General features: G+C 44.9%; 1 protein-coding gene across 1 annotated transcript; it reads right to left on the bottom strand.

The window, feature by feature from the left end:
* Positions 1-758: 758 nt before the first annotated feature.
* On the bottom strand, positions 759-10,122 carry LOC127326887 (homeobox protein HOX1A). Its single transcript, XM_051353662.2, has 12 exons — positions 9,971-10,122; positions 7,364-7,989; positions 5,434-5,599; positions 5,226-5,349; positions 5,026-5,138; positions 4,355-4,927; positions 3,600-3,884; positions 3,399-3,488; positions 2,731-3,306; positions 1,971-2,228; positions 1,754-1,843; positions 759-1,665 (listed from the first exon to the last, which is right to left on the bottom strand). The coding sequence occupies exons 2-12, from the start codon at positions 7,858-7,860 to the stop codon at positions 1,201-1,203; spliced, it is 3,237 nt and encodes a 1,078-aa protein (XP_051209622.1). The 5' UTR covers positions 7,861-7,989; positions 9,971-10,122; the 3' UTR covers positions 759-1,200.
* Between the last annotated feature and the right edge of the window lie 10,403 nt (positions 10,123-20,525).

Genomic DNA, 20,525 nt, shown 5'->3' with positions numbered 1-20,525 from the left:
GTCGTCCCCGCCCTACTGAACAAAGACCCCGTAGTAACAGCGACATGCAGTTGGCACTTGGCACGCACACTCGACTCTCTCAGCACTCCGCGGCCATGCCATTGGTGTGAAGTGAAACTCTCATACCCTGAGGCAAGCCTGAAGCTTGATTGCGATGTTTCGATAAAAATTTGCGTCGTTTAGGATTCGATAAACTTTGGTGTCTGCGAGAAGCTACCGCGCCGTGATGTGCTAGTTTCGACGTCGAGGGAGACCGCCTTTTTTTGGGTGGTCTCAAGTGGTCGGCTGGTGCAGCGAAATTCCGTGTCTTGTGAAATCTGTGGAGTAGGACTCACCACCATCCATTTGACAAAGCGAAAGAAAGCACCATCGGAAGATTGGACCATGAAGAAGGCCACTAAGGAGGCATCATTTACCTGGGCAAAGCAAGTGACGGTCTACCACCATGGCGTACAGATTCGGCGACGGTGACGGCTTGAGTCGTTTATGGGGTAACCCGTAACCAGGAGACGGCCTTGCAAATATTTCAGTCTCTTTCCAAAGAAAACAGATATCACGGCGCATTTTACTTCCAAAAGTGCAGCAAGATTTTTCTAAGATCGTTTTTCAGCATGCTCAAAACTGATGCTGGCTACTGCATCGAGCTGTTTAACAGCGTGCACAGATTCAACAAGCATATCATCGGCCTGACAGACTGTCTTCACAAAACGGAGTATGCAAGTGAAAACTAATGCAGATAAAGGGACAAGTGGAGATCATGAAAATGAAGGGGGCATATACTCCTTACGAACAGTACAACACGTATGCACGTCTAATGACGTTGTCCAATACTCCATATATCATATAAATTCTAAGCTAAACAGCCTACTTACTCATCTAGGTAGACAACAAATGGCACAAGTACACAACCCATGACTGTACAGGACCATGATTTCACAGCTGGGTAAAGGAGACAACAGCATCGAATGCACACCGAAACATCCTATAGTTTGTCCATGATACACCGTTGCCGCTACACTTCTGAATTCTCAGTTTCAACCACTTTCGATCTGAAGGAATATAACGATCTTAAGAGGTAGTCCCCAAACCAAACCAAGCTTCCTGTTGGGAGTAAAACATCCACCATGTGGGTAAAGAACCCTAATCCCAAAACTATGGCCCCCATTGCGAATCCAAAGGGTCTTTTAGCTAGAAAAGTCATCAGCCGATTTTCCTCTTCTTCAGCTCCCGCAGTACTGAGTTTTTTGTTTTCTCATCTACAGCTTCTAGCGCCAGAATCACATCCTCTGCATCACCATCTTTTGGCCTTTCAACGCGGCTGGAGGAGGCATTCTTTACACGATCCTGGCTGGGCTTACCTTTTGGAGGCCCTACCGACCCCTTGGCTGTAGTGCGTCTTTGACTGCTATTTGGAGAGCTGACATTTCTCATCAACACATCAACGATGTTTCGTTTCAGTGGACCATCTTGCTTGATACCTTTGTTCAGAATTCCAGATGTCATATCCTCATTTGCAGCACCACTATTGCCTACATCAGGTTTTTCAACCATCGTCTCGGGGTCTGTAACTTTGTGAGCTGCAACTGAGCTCCCATTTCCCTTGGTGCTGTTTTTGCTAGATGCTACTCTAGTGTTATGCCGCTTACGATCAAACCATTTGTTAACCTGTTAGCAGAACGCCTTAGTGAGGGTTTGTTCAATGGCAAGACAACTGTCACATGCAACTGGGAATTCATGAAAAGGAGGTACAAACCTGATGGAGTGTCAGACCTACTTCTTGTGCCAAGCTTTCCTTGACAGCACGGCTAGGATATTGATCTGCTGTGAAATGCTCCTGTAGCCTCTGCAAAAAATGAAGTGATTGCGGGTCAATCAAACTTATAATAGAAATATTGCTGGTTAATAAGTTTGTTCAGCTCATTTTGAATAAACTAACATCACTGATGTAGGAAGAAAGTATGCCACCGTACCTGATAAACTATTGGCCCATATTTTCCTTTCGGGACTGAACTATTGCTTCCATTAGGGGTAAGGAACTCTTCTTGATGTTCTCCATTCACCAAATCATGCAAGCTTTGTTGACCTTGAGCACTTTGCGGAGTGAATTCATTACTCTGGCTCACAAAAGAACCTGCTTCACTTTGTTTCCCATTGTGCTTTTCAGGTGTGTTTTTCTCAGGTAAATCTTCACCATGATTCGAATCAAATGGTGCTTCCTGGTTAGCATCCTTCGATTTCAGCAAGACGAGGAAACATATAAGTTCATAAACCAGTGAAACACGTACATGTATGCTCACACAATAGCAAAGATGTACTTGATAATTGAGTTACTAAATTCCGCTTAACAGAAAAATTGAAGGAAACAGTTTAGTATTAGGTCACAGTCCTATATTATTACACAATAAGAAAAACTGAAGACAACAGTTCAGTATTAGCTCATACATTATTACACAATAAGAAAAAATAGAATGCAACAATTCAGTATCAGCTCATATATTATTACACAATAACTAAATTTAAGACAGAGCTATACGTATCTAGTTCTATAGTAGCAGGCTCTCATGTCTGTCTATGCTCACAATCTAATTTATGTTGAGCATCCCTATGATGGCTTTTTTTTAATTTTCTGAATAAGGTAATCACTCTCCCAGTTGACAGTAAGGCAAATAAAGATATGAAAAACTTTCATCAAGGTCAAAAACATTATCAGAACAGGTGATAAGACTGAACCTGCTGTTTCCCTGAAGATGGTAAAACCACATATTGGTCACAGTCATCAGAGTCAGATGTGAAGTCTGATTCACCTTGTTTCTCTTTGATATCTTTGTCTGAATCAGGACCTGCTGGAACATAGTCATCATCCTCCGAGTCCTCAGAAGGTAATCCAAGGTCATCAACTTTCTCTTTCTCCTTTACATGTTCCAAATTATCAGAAGAGGTGATAAAATTGGAGTCATCAGAGTCTGACTCGTCTGAACATGATTGCTTCTTCTCAATATCTTTATCAGAATCAGGACTTGTTGGGTCATAGTCATCATCCTCAGAGTCATCAGAAGGTAATCCAAGGTCAGCAACTTTCTCTATGTTTTCCAAAGGTTCTAAGTTTCCAGAAGAGCCATCTTGTTTGATAGCTTCGTTTTTACATGCATTAGGTTTTTCCAACATCGTCTCTTTGGGGTCTGCAACTTCTATGCGAGTTACCACTGAGCTCCTCTTCCTCTTGTTGCCATGGTTTTCCATGTGAGTGCCATTCTTGGTAGCAGCTACTCTTGCGGCACTACGGGTACTTTCAAACCATTTGTTAACCTGTTAGAAGAAGCCATTGTGGTTTTTTTTTTGCTCAATGCTAAGTCAACTGTCACAATGCAATTGGAAATTCATGACAAAGATGTACAAACCTGACGAAATGTCAGCCCTAGTTCTTGGGCCAAGCTTTCTTTAACAGCACGGCTAGGGTATTGGTCTATTGTGAAATGCTTGTTCAGCCTCTGCAAGAAAAATGAGGTGTTACCAACTACAACCAAACTTTGGATATCAAAGCTTGTCCCGCCGATTCTGACAAATATAAAACCAGGAAGAGATGAGAATGCTCATTGTACCTCAGTGATTATTGGACCAAATTGCCGTTTCTTAGCTTTACTATTGCTGCCATCAGAGGTAGGCTCCCCTGCATGTAGACCATTTACTAAACCATGAATTCCATCAGGATGCAAGCTTTGTCGAGTACTCTGTGGAGAGAACTCGCTATTCTGCTGCACAGCTCTGGAGCTATTGCGTGCAAATGAATCCACTTCATTTCGTTCTTCATCATCTTCTTTGGATGTGCTCTTCCCAGACCACTCTTCACCATCACTTGAATCAGATGGGGCATCCCCATAAGCATCCTTTTGGTTTCAGCATGAAGAGGAAACATGTCAAGTTCATAACCCAGTAAAACACATTCATCCATGTGCAACCAACAGTTCTACATAAAAGTTGAGTTACTAAATTCAACTAGATAACTGTACTAGATGTAATAATTTGGCATCAGCTCAAAAGCTCTTGTGTGTTCCACACAACCTTGCAATAACAAAATTCAAGAAAGGGCAGATCGACATCAGCTATGTATACATTGCTAAATTATCAAGGTATGCACATATTCCTAGTTATAGCTATCGCATTCTAATCATGTCGATCATCCCCATAAATGTTTTTAAATCTTGGAACTGCTGGATTTACCTATGTTTCCTGAATAAAGGACATCACTGGTAATTGATAAAAAATACACCATAGGCTTTCGCAGGGCCAGAAAGGTAGAAACATCGGCAAAATTATTGCCAAAATATGCATGCAGGCAGGCAAGTTAAGGGCTTACATCATACAGTTTTTTGTAGTCCAACTTTTGAACCTGCCTTCTCCCTGAGGGTAAAATCAAATCTGAGTCGATTTCAAGATCCTTAGAAGTGAGATGCGACATTGCTGTGTTAGGCTGAACAGTAGCTCCCTCTATGTCATTACTATGATCTCCGACCTTAGGACCTGACGAAACTTCATCCTGACCACAAGACTTAGCAATCTCAGCACAGAAATCATCAGAGTCCGATGTGAAGTCTGACTCATCTTGCTTCTCTTGGATATCTTTATCTGAATCAGGACCTGCTGGATCATAGTCATCATCTTCTGAGTCCTCAGAAGGTAATCCAAGGTCATCAACTTTCTCTTTCTCCTTAACATGTTCTGAGTTGTCAGAAGAGGTCATAAAATCTGAGTCATCAGAGTCTGAATCTTCACCCTCATCCTCTTCTGATGATACTTCTACATGACCAGCCACATGCTCTTCAGCAATATTGGGGTCAAAGTCATCATCTTCAGAATCGTCCGATGGAAGATCAGGTACATCAGTTTGCATCTGTCCATGTGCCACAGCAGCTGCCTCAGGAAAAACTTTCTGCAAAAAATTATGTAGTATCAGGGTGGAATATAGTTTAGACTCACTAGCTATGAAACAAGGCCAATCCTAAGTATTCTTAACAGCCAAACTGTTACCTCCCAAGAGTCATCAATGGAAAGATCGGTCCCTTGGAGTTCATTTATTATGTCTATACAATCTATCTTGCAATCACATGCAGGGCAAAGCCATCCTTCATCTCCCGCTGGGACTACAAGGGAGTGGATCTCATGAATGAATTAATAGTAGAGATAGCAGAAACTTAGATATTGTAACAGATAGGGAAAATAAATCTTACTATCTTTAGTCAGTAAAGGGGGGTTTAAACAGTTCTGGTGGAATCCTCTGTCGCAAACTCCGTCACAGAGAATGATGTCATTATTCAATGTAACGTCTTGGGTACTACAGGTGGAACAAACAATCTGCAAGATGGGGAAGCATGGTCACTGACTAAAATGCTAAACATAACAGAGCACTACATTAGAAAAGATAATGTGTTTACATACATCATCGCAAGATATCTTTCCTTCAGAATCAAACAAAGATTCCTGGAGTTTCCCCATAGATAGAAGATGATCAAGACTCTGGAAAGCTTCTCGTATTCTCAATTTACACCGCACAATTTCCGCCTTGGCTCGTTCCAGCTCCTTCTCGGGCCTTATCTTTTCCAAACTGCATGTTTGTATATGGGTGACTAACATTTTTATTTTCTAACTTGCGGTACAGCGAACTCACAACTAAAAATATCCAAGAACTGTGTCCTCGAACATGAACATTAAGCAAAAAGAAGAGAAAAGAAATGCTCTTGCACCTCAGATAAAATAGGAGTAAAATAAGAATGTAAATTTTACTGAACCCAAGATCATTTATTACCACTGGCACTGAGGATAATTCATTAATTTGAACTTTTAGCTGTACACGAATCACATATATCCTCTCAAAACAGAAAGACTTCAATAGAGATACAATGATAAAACCATGATGAAGTGTTTACTACGATGAGCGCTCAAAGTTCCTTTTTCTTTCTTTTCTCAAAAAGACAAAAATATCAAGTGGAACCTCAGGCCCAAAGAGATTCACGACACAACTGATTGAGTTATAGAAAGTTAGACCTCAGGAATTGTAAGTGTATTCCTCAAACTAAATGTACACATGGTGAAACACATCCATCAGTTTTAAACTTATCTAAACATCCACATGGTTGATTAAATGACATTTAAGAGGAAAGACCAAAAGAGGTAGTGTTTTAGATTAATACCACAGCTCCGTTATCTTGTAACAATTTTTAGTAATTTTGGGACAGTTCAGAGTCTCTATACTATACAGTGGGACCAAGTTAGTTGCAGCAGATCTTACCAATTCTAGTAAACATATATATTATAGCTCCAGAAAAAGAAGTTGCATATAAGTTAACATATATAATATCAACGCGGATAGGGCTTATCCAATGGCTACATGGGGCATAGATACCCACAGGAATAGCTACGCACACTAATCTAATTGTAGGATCATGGGAACACACAGTAGTAAACGTTCAGGGTTGAAGTCGCAACGGTAGACGCCATCGACGTTATAACAAGATCATAAATCTGTTATGGTAGCCGCTTTCCTTTACACTTATTATATAGCATATTTGGTAGGGAAAAATAATTTTTTTGACAAGACTACACGGTGTGGTGTCATTCAATAGACCGCCCTCTTCTTTTTTGCCCCGCACCATCCCAGTGTCCACATCAAGAATCCAAAACAGGTCACGGGAAGGCCGACGCGTCTGGAGTGTCACGTCCACAAGCTGTTGCCGCTCCCGTGAGGTCATGTCCTGGTGTACTTCAACTGACGCGAGGGGATTTAATTATAGGAAAACGGCAGCATCATCAGCAGTAAAAATCCTAAAAAGGTCCTAGCATGGATCAGCGACCCAGCAGAGCACGGGCTGTATTTGTACAGAAGAGGCTCAAGTGACGCGCGGGAAAACAGCAAACACCATGCACGGCACCGACACATACAACTTGCTGTCATGGCTAGGCCACGCACTCGTACCGTTTTCCTTTTGCGAGTACAAAAGCCACAGGCCACAGATGGCATGCTCTGCCACCGCGCCACAATTTTTTACGTAAGACATGGTGCTACCGCTTGCAAATGAATAGGAACAGCCTGGTATCAAAGTTTGCCCAGACTAACAGACTAAGTTCGCATCTCAGACGCGGAGAGCAGTTATCTAAAAATTCTAGGACACTCAACCTATGCGTACCTAGCCATGAAGGTAGCAAATCCGCGTCGGGTTTTCTAAACAGGGGGATAGCTACCCACTATTTTTCTATATAACATATAGAAAAGGTAAAATAAAGGTTCAACTAAATGTGACAAGAATGTAAAGGTGAATTCAGGAGAACATGTTAGCAAATCAAATCTAGTATGTGAATAGAGGCGACAAACCTTTGCCTTTTCCATCCTTCGCTGGCATATGCTTCAAGTAGACTTTGCTCATAGTTCATCCGATTCAAAACATATCTAACTCGCTTACGAATTGTCGAGAACTCATTGCCCGAACTTTTCTTCACGGGTTTACCCTTTTTAGTTTTCTTTGCAGCTGGTTTTACCACAGTGTGTACAGGGTCACTGGGTGGCTTTTTTGCAGCCTTTTCTATTAGAGTGTGCACAGAGTCACTAGGTGACTTCTCTTCGACTGAGCTAGAACGAAGACCTCTGGCAGTACTATCAGATGAGCCTAAAGGATAATTTCTACTTGGTGATACTCCGGATCCTTTCCTTCCCCTGTTAGCTGCCCTTTTATAATTTCTCCTTTCACCCGGTGACTGGGATGTGTATGGGAAACTTTGATGCTTAAAGGTCTCAGTGTTCTGGCTAGAGTTTGCATGATTCCCATCCTCAAGAATGTCCTCAGCAGGACCAGGAGCAGTGCTTTTGTCCATCGGGTGGGGCCAGGAAATTACTCTATTCTAATGAATAATAAACGCAGTTTTGGGGAAATGTCTTCCTGAGGACAGCAAGTGCGCAGTGAAATAGGAACCACTACAAAATTGCTCCAAATTAAACAGCACCTGCAACAAGTAAATAGAGTATTATCAGCATTGGTGATTGCAAGGACTGATCGAGTTATAACTTTACATAGATAACCCTACATCTTTAAAAAAAAACATTGAAGGAGGAGCCTCGTCGTTTTTTAATTAAGGAAGAGGCGTAGGACTCCGAGTCGGACTCGGACTGGCTGGGAAACGCCACCGCGTCCCTCGAGTCGGACTCGGACTGGCTGGGAAACGCCACCGCGTCCCTGCCACTGGGATAAGAACCTATCCGCTCTACATCTTAAAACACTGGATCTAAATCCAGTACAGTAAATTCATTCCATTCACCAATACGAATTGCGCATCATATTAAGTTATTCTCAACACAGTATGAACCCTAGTAACAATTTGCGCACATCTTTATAGCGCAGCGTTGAACATGAATGTGTGCTAAAATTTCCCTGCTGCCAAGACATGTGACTTCGCCTGGATGGCAACTATTGACACCGGCAGACAACTGGCCGGTGCTATCGGCAATGTACTACCATTTTAGCACCTAGACCATCCTGGAATTTGCTACCAGTAGTGACCAGCTTCCACAGTTTGTCTATTCACAAGATCATCTCAAAATTCCAACAGCACGAGACCACCTGGAATTCGCTACCAGTAGTTGAAAGCTATTTCTTCCCTTGCATAAAACCTGAAAGGGGACAGGGTTCCAACCTGCCCCGAGCAAATGGCAAGTAATTGGGGTTTTGTGGTTCCAGAACCGGCCAGATCAACAAAGTTCCTAGCCGCTATTGTCCTAAGCCCTGGATCTCTAGCATGACCGGACCAAAGGGAAGTTCAAAACCCTAGAAACCATGCCTCTTCTAAACTGAAACTCCGAACCAAAAAATCAAATCCACAGCACCTGCACAACCACAACTCATTGTAAGGACTGATCGAGTTATAACTTTACATTGATAACCCTACATCTTAAAAAAAAAACATTGAAGGAGGAGCCTCGTCGTTTTTTAATTACGGAAGAGGCATGGGACTCCGAGTCGGACTCGGACTGGCTGGGAAACACCACCGCGTCCCTGCCACTGGGATAAAAGCCCATCCGCTCTACATCTTAAAACACTGGATTTAAATTACATCTTAAAACACTGGATTTAAATCCAGTACAGTAAATTCATTTCATTCACCAATACGAATTGTGCATCATATTAAGTTATTCTCAACACAGTATGAACCCTAGTAACAATTTGCGCACATATTTATAGCGCAGCGTCGAACATGAATGGGTGCTAAAATTTCCCTGCTGCCAAGACGTGTGACTTCGCCTGGATGGCAACTATTGACACCGGCAGACAACTGGCCAGCGCTATCGGCAATGTACTACCATTTTAGCACCTAGACCATCCTGGAATTTGCTACCGGTAGTGACCAACTTCCACAGTTTGTCTTTGCGGGAGGTCATCTCAAAATTCCAACAGCACGAGACCACCCTGGAATTCTCTACCAGTAGTTGAAAGCTATTTCTTCCCTTGCTTAATACCTGAAAGGGGGCAGGGTTGCAACCAGCACGGAGCAAATGGTGGCAAGTAATTGGGGGTTTTGTGGTTCCAGAACCGACCAGATCAACAAAGTTCCTAGCCGCTATTGTCCTAAGCACCGGATCTCTAGCATGACCGGACCAAAGGGAAGTTCGAAACCCTAGAAACCATGCCTCTTCTAAACTGAAACCCCGAACCAACAAATCCACAGCACCTGCACAACCCACCAGCCCTACACAGCCGCCGCTCAACCCCAACAGAGCAGAACACCGGCGTCCGGACCACCGCAAACTCCCCGATCTCACGGAGAGCCGCTGCCTCCGCGCGAACCGTCGCGAGGCGAAATCTACCGCGAAAACATTTTGGATTTGGGCGAAGAGGCGGGAACTGGGAAACGGGCTCGAGGTAGCGGGCGGGAAAAGGGAAGCTATAGGGGCGGGGCGGGGCGGAGGGGGGCGTGGGGACAGGGTGCTCACCGCGGTAGCCGCCGCCGCCGCCGGGAGAGGGCCTCCTCTGGCGAAGCTGGACGGCTGTCTCCTGTGTGTCCCGGGCGGCGTGAGCGAGCGATGACCGATGAGGACGCCAGCCGAGGAGTGCTTAAAAAGAAGGAAGAAGGCCACGCTGACGCTGCGTGCGCGGCGCTTGTCCGTTTGCTCGCCGCCCCAACTACCTCGGTCAGCGGAGATTATGGCCTTTCGGCCCGGCCTCGGCCCATTTCGGCCTGCCAATGAATAAGGCTCTAGACCCGAGAGCAGCGAAAACTCTAGGAAAAAACAACAACCTTTTCAAAGGTGACATTCACGCTTCTCTGTATTTTTTCTTCCATTTTTTTTACATTTTTAAAAAATGATAGGCAAGAAATCACTCCAACTTCTATCCCACATGTTAGGTGGAAGAGTATACTTAGCCATTAAGCAAAAAAAAATAACCCCACCTACCTTTCCACGTGGTAGGTGGGTGAGTATCCTTCGTCATTAAGCAAAAAAAAAAAAATCCCAACTACCTTTCCACGTGGTAGGTGGGAGAGTATACTTCGTCATTAAGCAAAAAAAATATAACTCCAACTACCCTCCCGCGTGGTTGGTGGGAGGGCATACTTAGTCATTTGGCAAAAATGACCACAAATACCCTCCCACATGGTTGGTGAGAGGGCATTATTCGTCTTTTCACAATAAAATGGTCCCAGCTACCCCCCACATGGTAGGTGGGAGAGTATTCTTAGTCATTAAGCAAAAAAATAACCTCAACTATCCTCCCACATGGTAGGTGGGAGGGCATCATTGATCGTTTGGCAAGAAATGACCGCAATTACCCTCCTATGTGGTAGGTGGGAGGGCATTCTAGGTAATTTGCCAATAAATGATCCAAACTGTTGTGGGTATACTTCATGGCTATGCCAACGATATGATCTAGATCTGGCAAGCCCGGGTGACCCACAGATGGTGGAGGTGGCTTACAGCCCACCGGGCGGCCCAGTTGCTGTTGATAGAAGATGCAGGAAGTCCATCTCAGGAACAGGAGCAGGATCCCAACCGACCTACGCCAGCAGTCGGATCCATGGAGGCCCATGAAGTGTTCGGATCCATGCCGACAAGCTAGATCTAGGTGAATTCTGGACGTGCACGCAATGTATATTCCGTAGTTAGCCATCTTGTATTCCGGCTAGGACTCCTCATAGAAACACTAGATCCTGAAGCCTTTATAAGCCGGATCCCGGGAGCTCTAGAGGCACAACCATAACTCATTGTAACAATGCGAACGCACCCAGATAATTCTAGAAAAGCAGTTGTAGGCCCTGCCTCCGAGCAGCATGTTCCGAAGCTGGGTAAACCGCGTACCACCGTCCCAATGGCTCTCCGCCCTATGGCCCCCACTTCTTCCCCCTTCGTGAGGATCCCTCCTCCAGGGTACCGTCGAATAGGAAATGACAATTGGCACCCACCGTGCGGCCAGCGGCGTCTGGAGGCCGGAACCGGGAGGGTTCTAGCTTCGGAGGCGTCGGCGACACCATCGTCGTGGGGCGTGCCTTGTACGTCGGCAACTTTCCGATCGTCCCTTAGGACGAGTGTTGGATTCCGGCTAGGACCGACCCCGTCAAGCTCTCCATCATCCCGATTGGCGGGATACACATCTTCATCGGCGAGACCGTTGATTCCGACGAAAACGCACTGGAAGTAACGCAGCTACGACCGCCGATGAGCAGGACGTAGCCGCGATGATCTGATCTAAGATGCAAGAGCTTCCTAAGGAAGATTCCGCCTTAAATCTGGAAATTTCAAAGCCCACCCAATCCGCCCCTGAGCAGGAAACAATGGTGGAATACCAATGCAGATCCGCCTGGGTTTCCCAGGTGTTAGAGAAGCAAAGGTGCCACTTCGTGCACTTTCTCGCGCACAAACCCGGATCCGCCCCTCCAGAGAAAGGCGCTGGACCCGTGCAGGCAGAGGATGCCGGAGACAACAACAACTCCGAGCACCAAGAAGGAGCCGGAGACAACAAAGACTCGATTCTCGACAGCCTAAGCCTGTTCTCACCTATCGCTTCGTCGGAGTACAAGAGGTACTGCAAGGAGCTGGAGGACGCAGAGAAAGAGGATGGCAAACCATATCCGCGAAAGCAGGTCTTCGTGGCCCCTGGCTGGAGGTGATGATGATGAGGATGACGATCCGCAGAAGACTCCGTCTGGCGCTAACATCCCGGCTCCAGCTCAGCCGGAGGCACCGCCGCGGGTTCGTACCTGTGATACACCGAAGCCATCACATGGCCGAAGCCTAAAGTTCTATCAAGGGATGGAAGCTGACACGCTCGTGGAGGTAGCCGGAGAACATGGAGAGCACGTTCAGCAGCCGGAGCTCTTGACGACCCCAATCACACCAGATACGCTCGTGGATCCGTAGGCTCTGGAAGCTAAGCGTAAGGAAATCGTAGGCCCCCGCACGGATCTCCGTCACCATCACCTAGTAGGAGAGGTGGAGGCGGAGGCCGGAGGTAACACTCCCGCTCAGAATCCCCTGAGCATTGGTAGAGCTCACGTGACGCACGGGAACGTCTCAAAGAATACAGGATCGATTACATTTGCCCAAAATGTTTTGGGAAGAGCATCCGGGAGGACAACACACCGAAAGTCTTGAACCTCAAGCTACCTAGAAACTTGAAGCATTATGATGGCAGAGACAGGCCCGACACCTGGATTGATGACAACTTCAATGCAGTCAACTTTGCCGGAGGGACCCCAAACATGGCATGTCGCATGCTCCAGTTGTACCTTGTTGGTCCAGCCCGTACTTGACTCAGCGACCTCTCGGAGAACTCCATGTTTTGCTGGTTTGACCTGAAGATAGCCTTTGAGGGACACTTCAGGGGCACCTACAAAAGACCATCCACGGGTATTGACCTACAAGCATGTGTTCAGAAGAAAAACGAAACCTCTAGAGAGTACCTCTGTCGATGGTTGGAAACAAGGAACGAGTGCGAAAACGTCGATGATCGCACAACTATGCCAGCCTTCATGGGTGGCTTGCAGAGGGGAGGACTGCTCCGACACAAACTGAAGTGCGATTACAATGACAAGAAGTTGGACCTGGACAAAATGATTTCCATCGCCAGCACCCACACTGCCGCCGATGATGACGCAAGCGTAGAACTTCCAGCCACAACCTTACCCCTGCACTAGCTGAAGAAGAATCACGATGGCAATAACAAGCGGAAGAATCCCTCCGTTGACCTAAAGAGCAGCGGATCCGACATGGTTGCCATGATGTTCCAGCATGGTGGTCAAGGAGGCGGAACAGGCCGCGGTCGCGGTGGCGAAGCCGGCATGGGCCAGCAGCGCGCAGACGAAGTCACCGCTGCTGGATCCCGCGCTCCCCAGACCTATGAAGAGCATAGGGATATAGCGTGCCTGGCTCACATTGATCCGGCAACGGGCAAATCGTCTCACACAAATCGCAACTGCAAATGGGTCAACGATCTTAAGACAGATCCAGAAGCAGGATACAAGCGTGCCAGGAAGCACCGCCCACGCGACAAAGGAGGCAAAGGCAAGAACAAAGATAAGGATGAGGACAGCTCCGAGGCGATGGATGAGGATAGGGCTTCGCCGAAACCCAAAGAGGGTAACGCAGCCAACACCTCCAACCCCTTCGGAAAGAAAAGCATTTGTGCATATCACACCTTCCTCGGAACTCCAACAGTTCGGGTGAAGAAATCCTCCCTCCGGACCTTGAGCGCCACACTTCCGGCTGTGTCGCAGTACGTTAAGTGGTCGGAAAAAACCCTGCACCTTTGACAGTGCCGATCATACGGCCGTCATTCCTAAAGAGTGCTACACTTTGGTTGTTAGTCCCCGCATCGACGGGTATGACTTCTCCAAATGCCTCATGGACGGTGGAGCCAGCCTGAATATCATGTACTTGGAGACTCTGGAGAAGATGAACCTTACCAAGAAACAGCTCAAGCACAGCACCACGGTATTACATGGTGTGGTTCCGAGTAAAAAGGCGAACTCCTTGGGCAGCATCAAAGTTCCCGTGGCCTTCGGTGATGTTAATAACTACCGTGAGGAGATGATCACATTTGATGTTGTGCCCTTCAAAACCTCCTATCATGTAATCTTCGGCAGGCCCACTTACAAAAAGTTCCATGCGAGGCCGTGCTACATCTACAATAAGCTCAAGATTCTGGGTCCTAACGGTACGATCACCGTATCTGGAGACTACAAGAAAGCTCAGGACTTCGAGGAGGGTGAAGCCTCCTTCGCGGAGTCAGTTATCTCTGGAGCAGAGTTGCAAGGCTACAGAGTCACGGTGGATCCGGCTGAGATGCACACCACCAAGAAGCAGATCTCCGACCAGAAGACCACGTTCAAGGATGTGATGGTGCTTATCATTACGCCGACTTCACACTGTTGGGGAACCCCAAGAGGAAGGTATGATGAGCACAGTAGCAAGTTTTCCCTCAATAAGAAACCAAGTTTTAATCGACCAGTAGGAGAAAGGCGTGACTTCTGAAGGTGTTGCTAGCTGACTAGTGGCAGGACGCACTACCGGCGTCAGCAACAACGTGGAACCTGCACACAACAAAACCAAAATACTTTGCCCCAACTTATAGTGAGGTTGTCAATCTCACCGGTTTTGCTGAACATAAAGGATTAAATGTATCAAGTGGAAGGAGACGTTTGCAGTAATTAAAGAGAACAGAGCTTTGTAGTAAGTAATAGAACATGATTGCAGTAGATGAGTTTATCAGTGTAAAGGAAAGGACCGGGGTCCATAGTTCACAAGAGGTGTCTCTCCATAAAAATAAATAGCATGTTGGGTGAACAAATTACAGCTGGACAATTGACAGAATATCGGCCATACATGACAAGATGATTAGTATGAGATTTGTTTGGTCATTACAACATAATACATAGACCGTAATCCAACTACGTCTATGACTAATAATCCACCTTCCGGTTATCGTCGGAACCTCTTTCAGTATTAAGTTGCAAGCAACATATTATCGCATTAAGCAACGTGTGTAAAGTAAAGAATAGAATTACCCTTGGATAAAACATTGTTGTTTTCTCCCTAGTAGCAACATCACATCTACAATCTTAGAAGTTATTGTCATTCTCCCAAAAAAAACTAGAGGCATGAACCTACTATCGAGCATAAATACCCCCTCTTGGAGTCACAAGCATCTACTTGGCCAGAGTATCTACTAGCAACGGAGAGTATGCAAGATCACAAATAACATATGACATGAATATATAATCGACCTCAACATAGTATACAATAGTCATTGGATCCCAGAAAACACAACATGTAGGATTACATAAGGATGATCTTGATCATGTAGGGCAGCTCACAATATCTATACATGAAGCACAAATTGGAGAAGACAGCCATCTAGCTACTGCTATGGACCAATAGTCCAGGGATGAACTACTCACGCATCACTTCGGAGGTGGGCATGGTGATGTAGATGCCTCCGGAGATGATTTCCTCCTTCGGCAGGGTGCCGGGAAGAGCTTCAGAACCCCCGAGATGGGTTCTGCAATGGCGGTCGCAACAAAACTTTTCGTGGATGGAGGCTCGGGTATTTAGGGTTTTCCCGAGATCGTGATTAAATAGGTGGAGGGGCGATGTAGGTGGAGGCCATGGGGGGCCCACACCACCCCTAGGCGCGTTCTAGGGCCAGGCCGCGCCTAGGGCAGGTGTGGCCGCCCTGCTGCCCCCCTTCGACTCCCCTCTGGACTCTGTCTTCGTTACGGTAAAATATTGACTTCGGCTTTTGTTTCGCCAATTCTGATAATATTTTCTATACAACTTTCTGAAATTCAAAAACAGCAGAAAACAGAGAACTGGCACTGTGGCATCTTGTTAATAGGTCAGTGCCGGAAATCATATAAAAGTGCAATAAAGTATGAGCAAAACATATATGAATTGGTGTAAAACAAGCATGGAGCATCAAAAATTATAGATATGTTTGAGACGTATTAGGCTGCGATAGATACCAAGAAGGTCGACCTCAAGGAAGGTGACGCCTCCAATATGGTATCTGTCGGAGCTAGCCTGGACCCTAAATAGGAAGACGCGCTCGTCGAGTTTCTGCGAGCTAACATGGATATCTTCGCATGGCAACCTTCTGACATGTCCAGAGTACCAAGGGAAATCGCTGAGCACTACCTCAACATAAATCCGGGAGCAAAACCAGTGAAGCAAGCTATGCGACGCTTTGGAGATAAGAAGCGTCATGCCATAGAAATGCAATTAGAAAAGTTACTAGAGGCAGGTTTTGTAATAGAAGTTATCCATACTGATTGAGTCGCAAATCTCGTCCTTGTACCCAAAAATAATTCTAAAATACTAAGAATGTGCATCGATTACTCCGGCTTGAATAAGCATTGTCCAGGATCCATTTTCCCTGCCGCACATTGACCAAGTCATTGATTCGACGGCAGCGGTGGAACTTCTATGTTTTCTTGACGCATATTACGGGTATCATCAGATCCGGATGAAGAACTCCGACAAAAAGGCGACCTCGTTCATCACCCCTTTGGCACTTACTGCTATGTCACCATGCCTTTTGGTTTGAAAAATGCACGTTCCACCTACCAGCGTACGATGCAGCGGTGCCTGAAGGACCAGATTGGCCGGAACATGCACGCTTACATCGACGACATCGCGGTCATGACCCGGAAAGGATCCGACTTGATCAGCGATCTTCAGGAGACCTTTGAGAACCTCCGTAGGTACAAGATGATGTTAAATCTGCTAAAGTGTGTCTTTGGCGTACCAGCTGGAAAACTCCTTGGCTTCATTGTTTCTCATAGAGGCATGAGGTAAACATGGAAAAAATCAAGGCCATCCTCAACATCAAAAGGTCAACTTGTCTCAAAGATGTACAACGATTAACTGGTTGTGTCGCAGCAATCAGTAGATTTGTTAGTCGTCTTGGCGAGAAGGCACTACCCATGTACAAGTTACTAAAGAAAACATACAAATTTGTCTGGGACGACGCAACAGATGCAACACTTCAGGAGTTGAAGTGTAGACTTTCCTCCCCACCTATCTTGGTAGCTCCTGAAGAGTCAGAGCCCATGCTCCTCTACTTGGCAGCATTTAACAAAGTCATCAACATCGTCATCGTGGTGGAGCAAAAGGAAGAAGGACATGACTAAGGAGTCCAAAGGCATGTCTATTATATTAGAGACGTCCTAACGGAATCTAAACAGATATACCCTCACTTTCAGAAGCTAGCCTATGGAGTGTGATACGTCCAATTTGCATCACTATTTTATATCATAATTTGCTGTTATTCATTGATATATTTCATATTGGGACACAATACTTATGTTATTTCATCTATTTTGCATGTTTCATCATTATTGGAGGATCGAACACCGGAGCCAGGATTCTGCTGGAAAAAGCACCGTCAGAACGCAATATTTCGGAAGATCAACTCTGGAAGGAAATTATACCAAAAATCCTATTTTTCAAGATGACGAAGGAAGCCAGAAGGAGGAGCCAGGAGCAGCCAGGGTGGGCCCACACCCTAGGGCGGCGCGGCCCAGGCCCTGGCCGCGCCGGCCTGTGGTGTGGAGGGCCCACGACCCCTTTCGCCTCCTTTTCTTCGCCAAACCCTTCGTCCCGAAGACCTAAGCCACAGAGGGTACCTCGCGAAGAGTTACAGCCGCCTCTGCGGGGCGGAGAACACCAGAGAGAAAAGAGCTCTCCGGCGGGCAGGAATCCGCCGGGGAAATTCCCTCCGGGAGGGGGAAATCGACGCCATCGACACCGTCATCGAGCTGGACATCATCGCCATCACCATCATCATCATCTCCACCATCATCACCGCTGTCATCACCGCTGGACACCGCCACCGCCGTAGCAATTTGGGTTTGATCTTGATTGTTTGATAGGGGAAACTCTCCCGGTATCGATTTCTACTTGTTGTTGATGCTATTGAGTGAAACCATTGAACCAAGTTTATGTTCAGATTGTTATTCATCATCATATCACCTCTGATCATGTTCCGTATGATGTCTTGTGAGTAGTTCGTTTAGTTCTTGAGGACATGGGTGAAGTCTAAATGTTAGTAGTGAACTATGGTTGAGTAATATTCAATGGTGTGATATTTAAGTTGTGGTGTTATTCTTCTAGTGGTGTCATGTGAACGTCGACTACATGACACTTCACCATTTATGGGCCTAGGGGAATGCATCTTGTACTCGTTTTGCCAATTGCGGGGTTGCCGGAGTGACAGAAACCTAAACCCCGCTGGTATATCGATGCAGAGGGATCGCGAGGATCTCGTAGTTTAAGGCTGTGGTTAGATTTATTCTTAATTACTTTCTTGTAGTTGCGGATGCTTGCAAGGGGTATAATCACAAGTATGTATTAGTCCTAGGAAGGGCGGTACATTAGCATAGGTTCACCCACACAACACTTATCACAACAATGAAGATTATTTAGCCGTATGTAGCGAAAGCACTAGACTAAAATCCCGTGTGTCCTCGAGAACGTTTGGTCATTATAAGTAAACAAACCGGCTTGTCCTTTGTGCTAAAAAGGATTGGGCCACTCGCTGCAATTGTTACTCTCGCACTTTACTTACTCGTACTTAATTCAACTGTTACATCAAAACCCCCTGAATACTTGTCTGTGAGCATTTACAGTGAATCCTTCATCGAAACTGCTTGTCAACACCTTCTGCTCCTCGTTGGGATCGACATTCTTACTTATCGAAGATACTACGATACACCCCTATACTTGTGGGTCATCAAGACTATTTTCTGGCGCCGTTGCCGGGGAGTGAAGCGCTATTGGTAAGTGGAATTGGTAAGGAAAACCTTTACTATTGTGCTGATTTTATTTCTGCCTGCTGCTATAAGTCATTATGGAGAGATCTTCTCTTCAATTTTTATTTGGGAAATCTACTACTACTGCAACGGTAGTGGATGAGGCGCCAGGTGAGGAAGTAATACCATATAAAATACCTATGAAAATTATTGAACGTGTTATGGATAACCGCTATGAAGGGGATGGAACTGTCCATCCCGGTGATCATTTACTGTTTTTGCATGAATTATGCGGTTTATTCAAATGTGCAGGTATTGCTATGGATGAAGTGAGGAAGAAACTATTCTCTTTATCGCTGTCTGGTAAAGCGGCGCATTGGTATAAATTACTGGATAATGGGGATTCTCTTGAATGGAATGATATTGTGCCCCGGTTTTATTCTAAGTTCTATCCTCCAAGTGAAATTCACAAGGATCGGAATCGCATATATAATTTTTGGCCTCATGATGGAGAGAGTATTGCCCAAGCTTGGGGGAGATTGAAGTCTTTAATGCTCAAATGCCCCATTCATGAGCTCCCTGGTAATGTTATTATTGATAATTTCTATGCAAGACTTTCTTTTCAAGACAAGACCTTGCTGGATACTTCTTGTTCTGGATCATTTACACGCAACAAAGAAGAGTTTAAAAGGGACCTTCTTGATCGAATCCAAGAAAATACCGAAGGTTGGGAGAACGACAAGGATAGAGAATCAGTGTATAATTTATGATTATAAATGCATTGAAGCTTTTATGGATACTGATAAATTTCGTAATATGAGTGCTACATATGGTCTTGATTCTCAAGTTGCTGTAAATCTTTTTAAAGCTTTTGCCTCTCATTATGAATTGCCAAAGAAGAACTTTGATAAGTATCATGAACCATATAAAGATAAAATTGATTCATCTATTAATAAATGTGTTGTAGTTGAAACTGCTGATCATGTTATTCCTGAGGTTTATATTGAAAAAACTCCTTTCCTGCTAAAATGAAAGAGTACTCTGTTATAAATAGTGCGGTTCATAAAAGTGAAAAAGAAACCCGTAGAACACGAAGAACAAATAAAAGTTGAACCTGCTGTTGCAATAATTAAAGATCTTGTGACTGAAAACGTGGAGGATGGTCATATTATTTTCTGTGAAGATGCTTCTAATATTGTCTCACATCCTAATAAACCCAAACAAGCTAGTGTTCCTATGCTATCTGTTAGAATTGGTGATCATTGCTATTATGGATTATGTGATATTGGTGCAAGTGTTAGTGCTATTCCGTATGAGCTTTACACCGGAGATTATGCACGAAATTGATTCTTGTGAACTTGAAGATATTGATGTGGTTATTCAGTCTTAATAGAGAAACTATTTCTCCAATTGGTATTGTTCGAGATGTGGAAGTTTTATGCGGTAAGATTAAATATCCTGCTGACTTTTTGGTACTTGGTTCTGCTGCTAGTGATTATTGTCCTATTATTTTTGGTAGACCTTTTCTAAATACTTGTGGAGCTATTATAGATTGCAAGAAAGAGAAAATTTTGACTAAATTTGCTGGTGAATCTTATGAGTTTAACTTCTCTAAATTTACTAAAACTCCTTATAAAGCTGATTTGCCTTGTAATGATTTTAAAATGGAGCAATGTGCATCTATTGTTCTTGTTCCTAATAATCCTTTGCAGCAACATTTGGAGGATAGCGAGAGCGAAATTTTT

This window comes from Lolium perenne, chromosome 1 (assembly GCF_019359855.2).
Source record: "Lolium perenne isolate Kyuss_39 chromosome 1, Kyuss_2.0, whole genome shotgun sequence".
NCBI classification, from domain to species: domain Eukaryota; kingdom Viridiplantae; phylum Streptophyta; class Magnoliopsida; order Poales; family Poaceae; genus Lolium; species Lolium perenne.
This window is presented reverse-complemented; position numbering and strand designations above follow the sequence as displayed.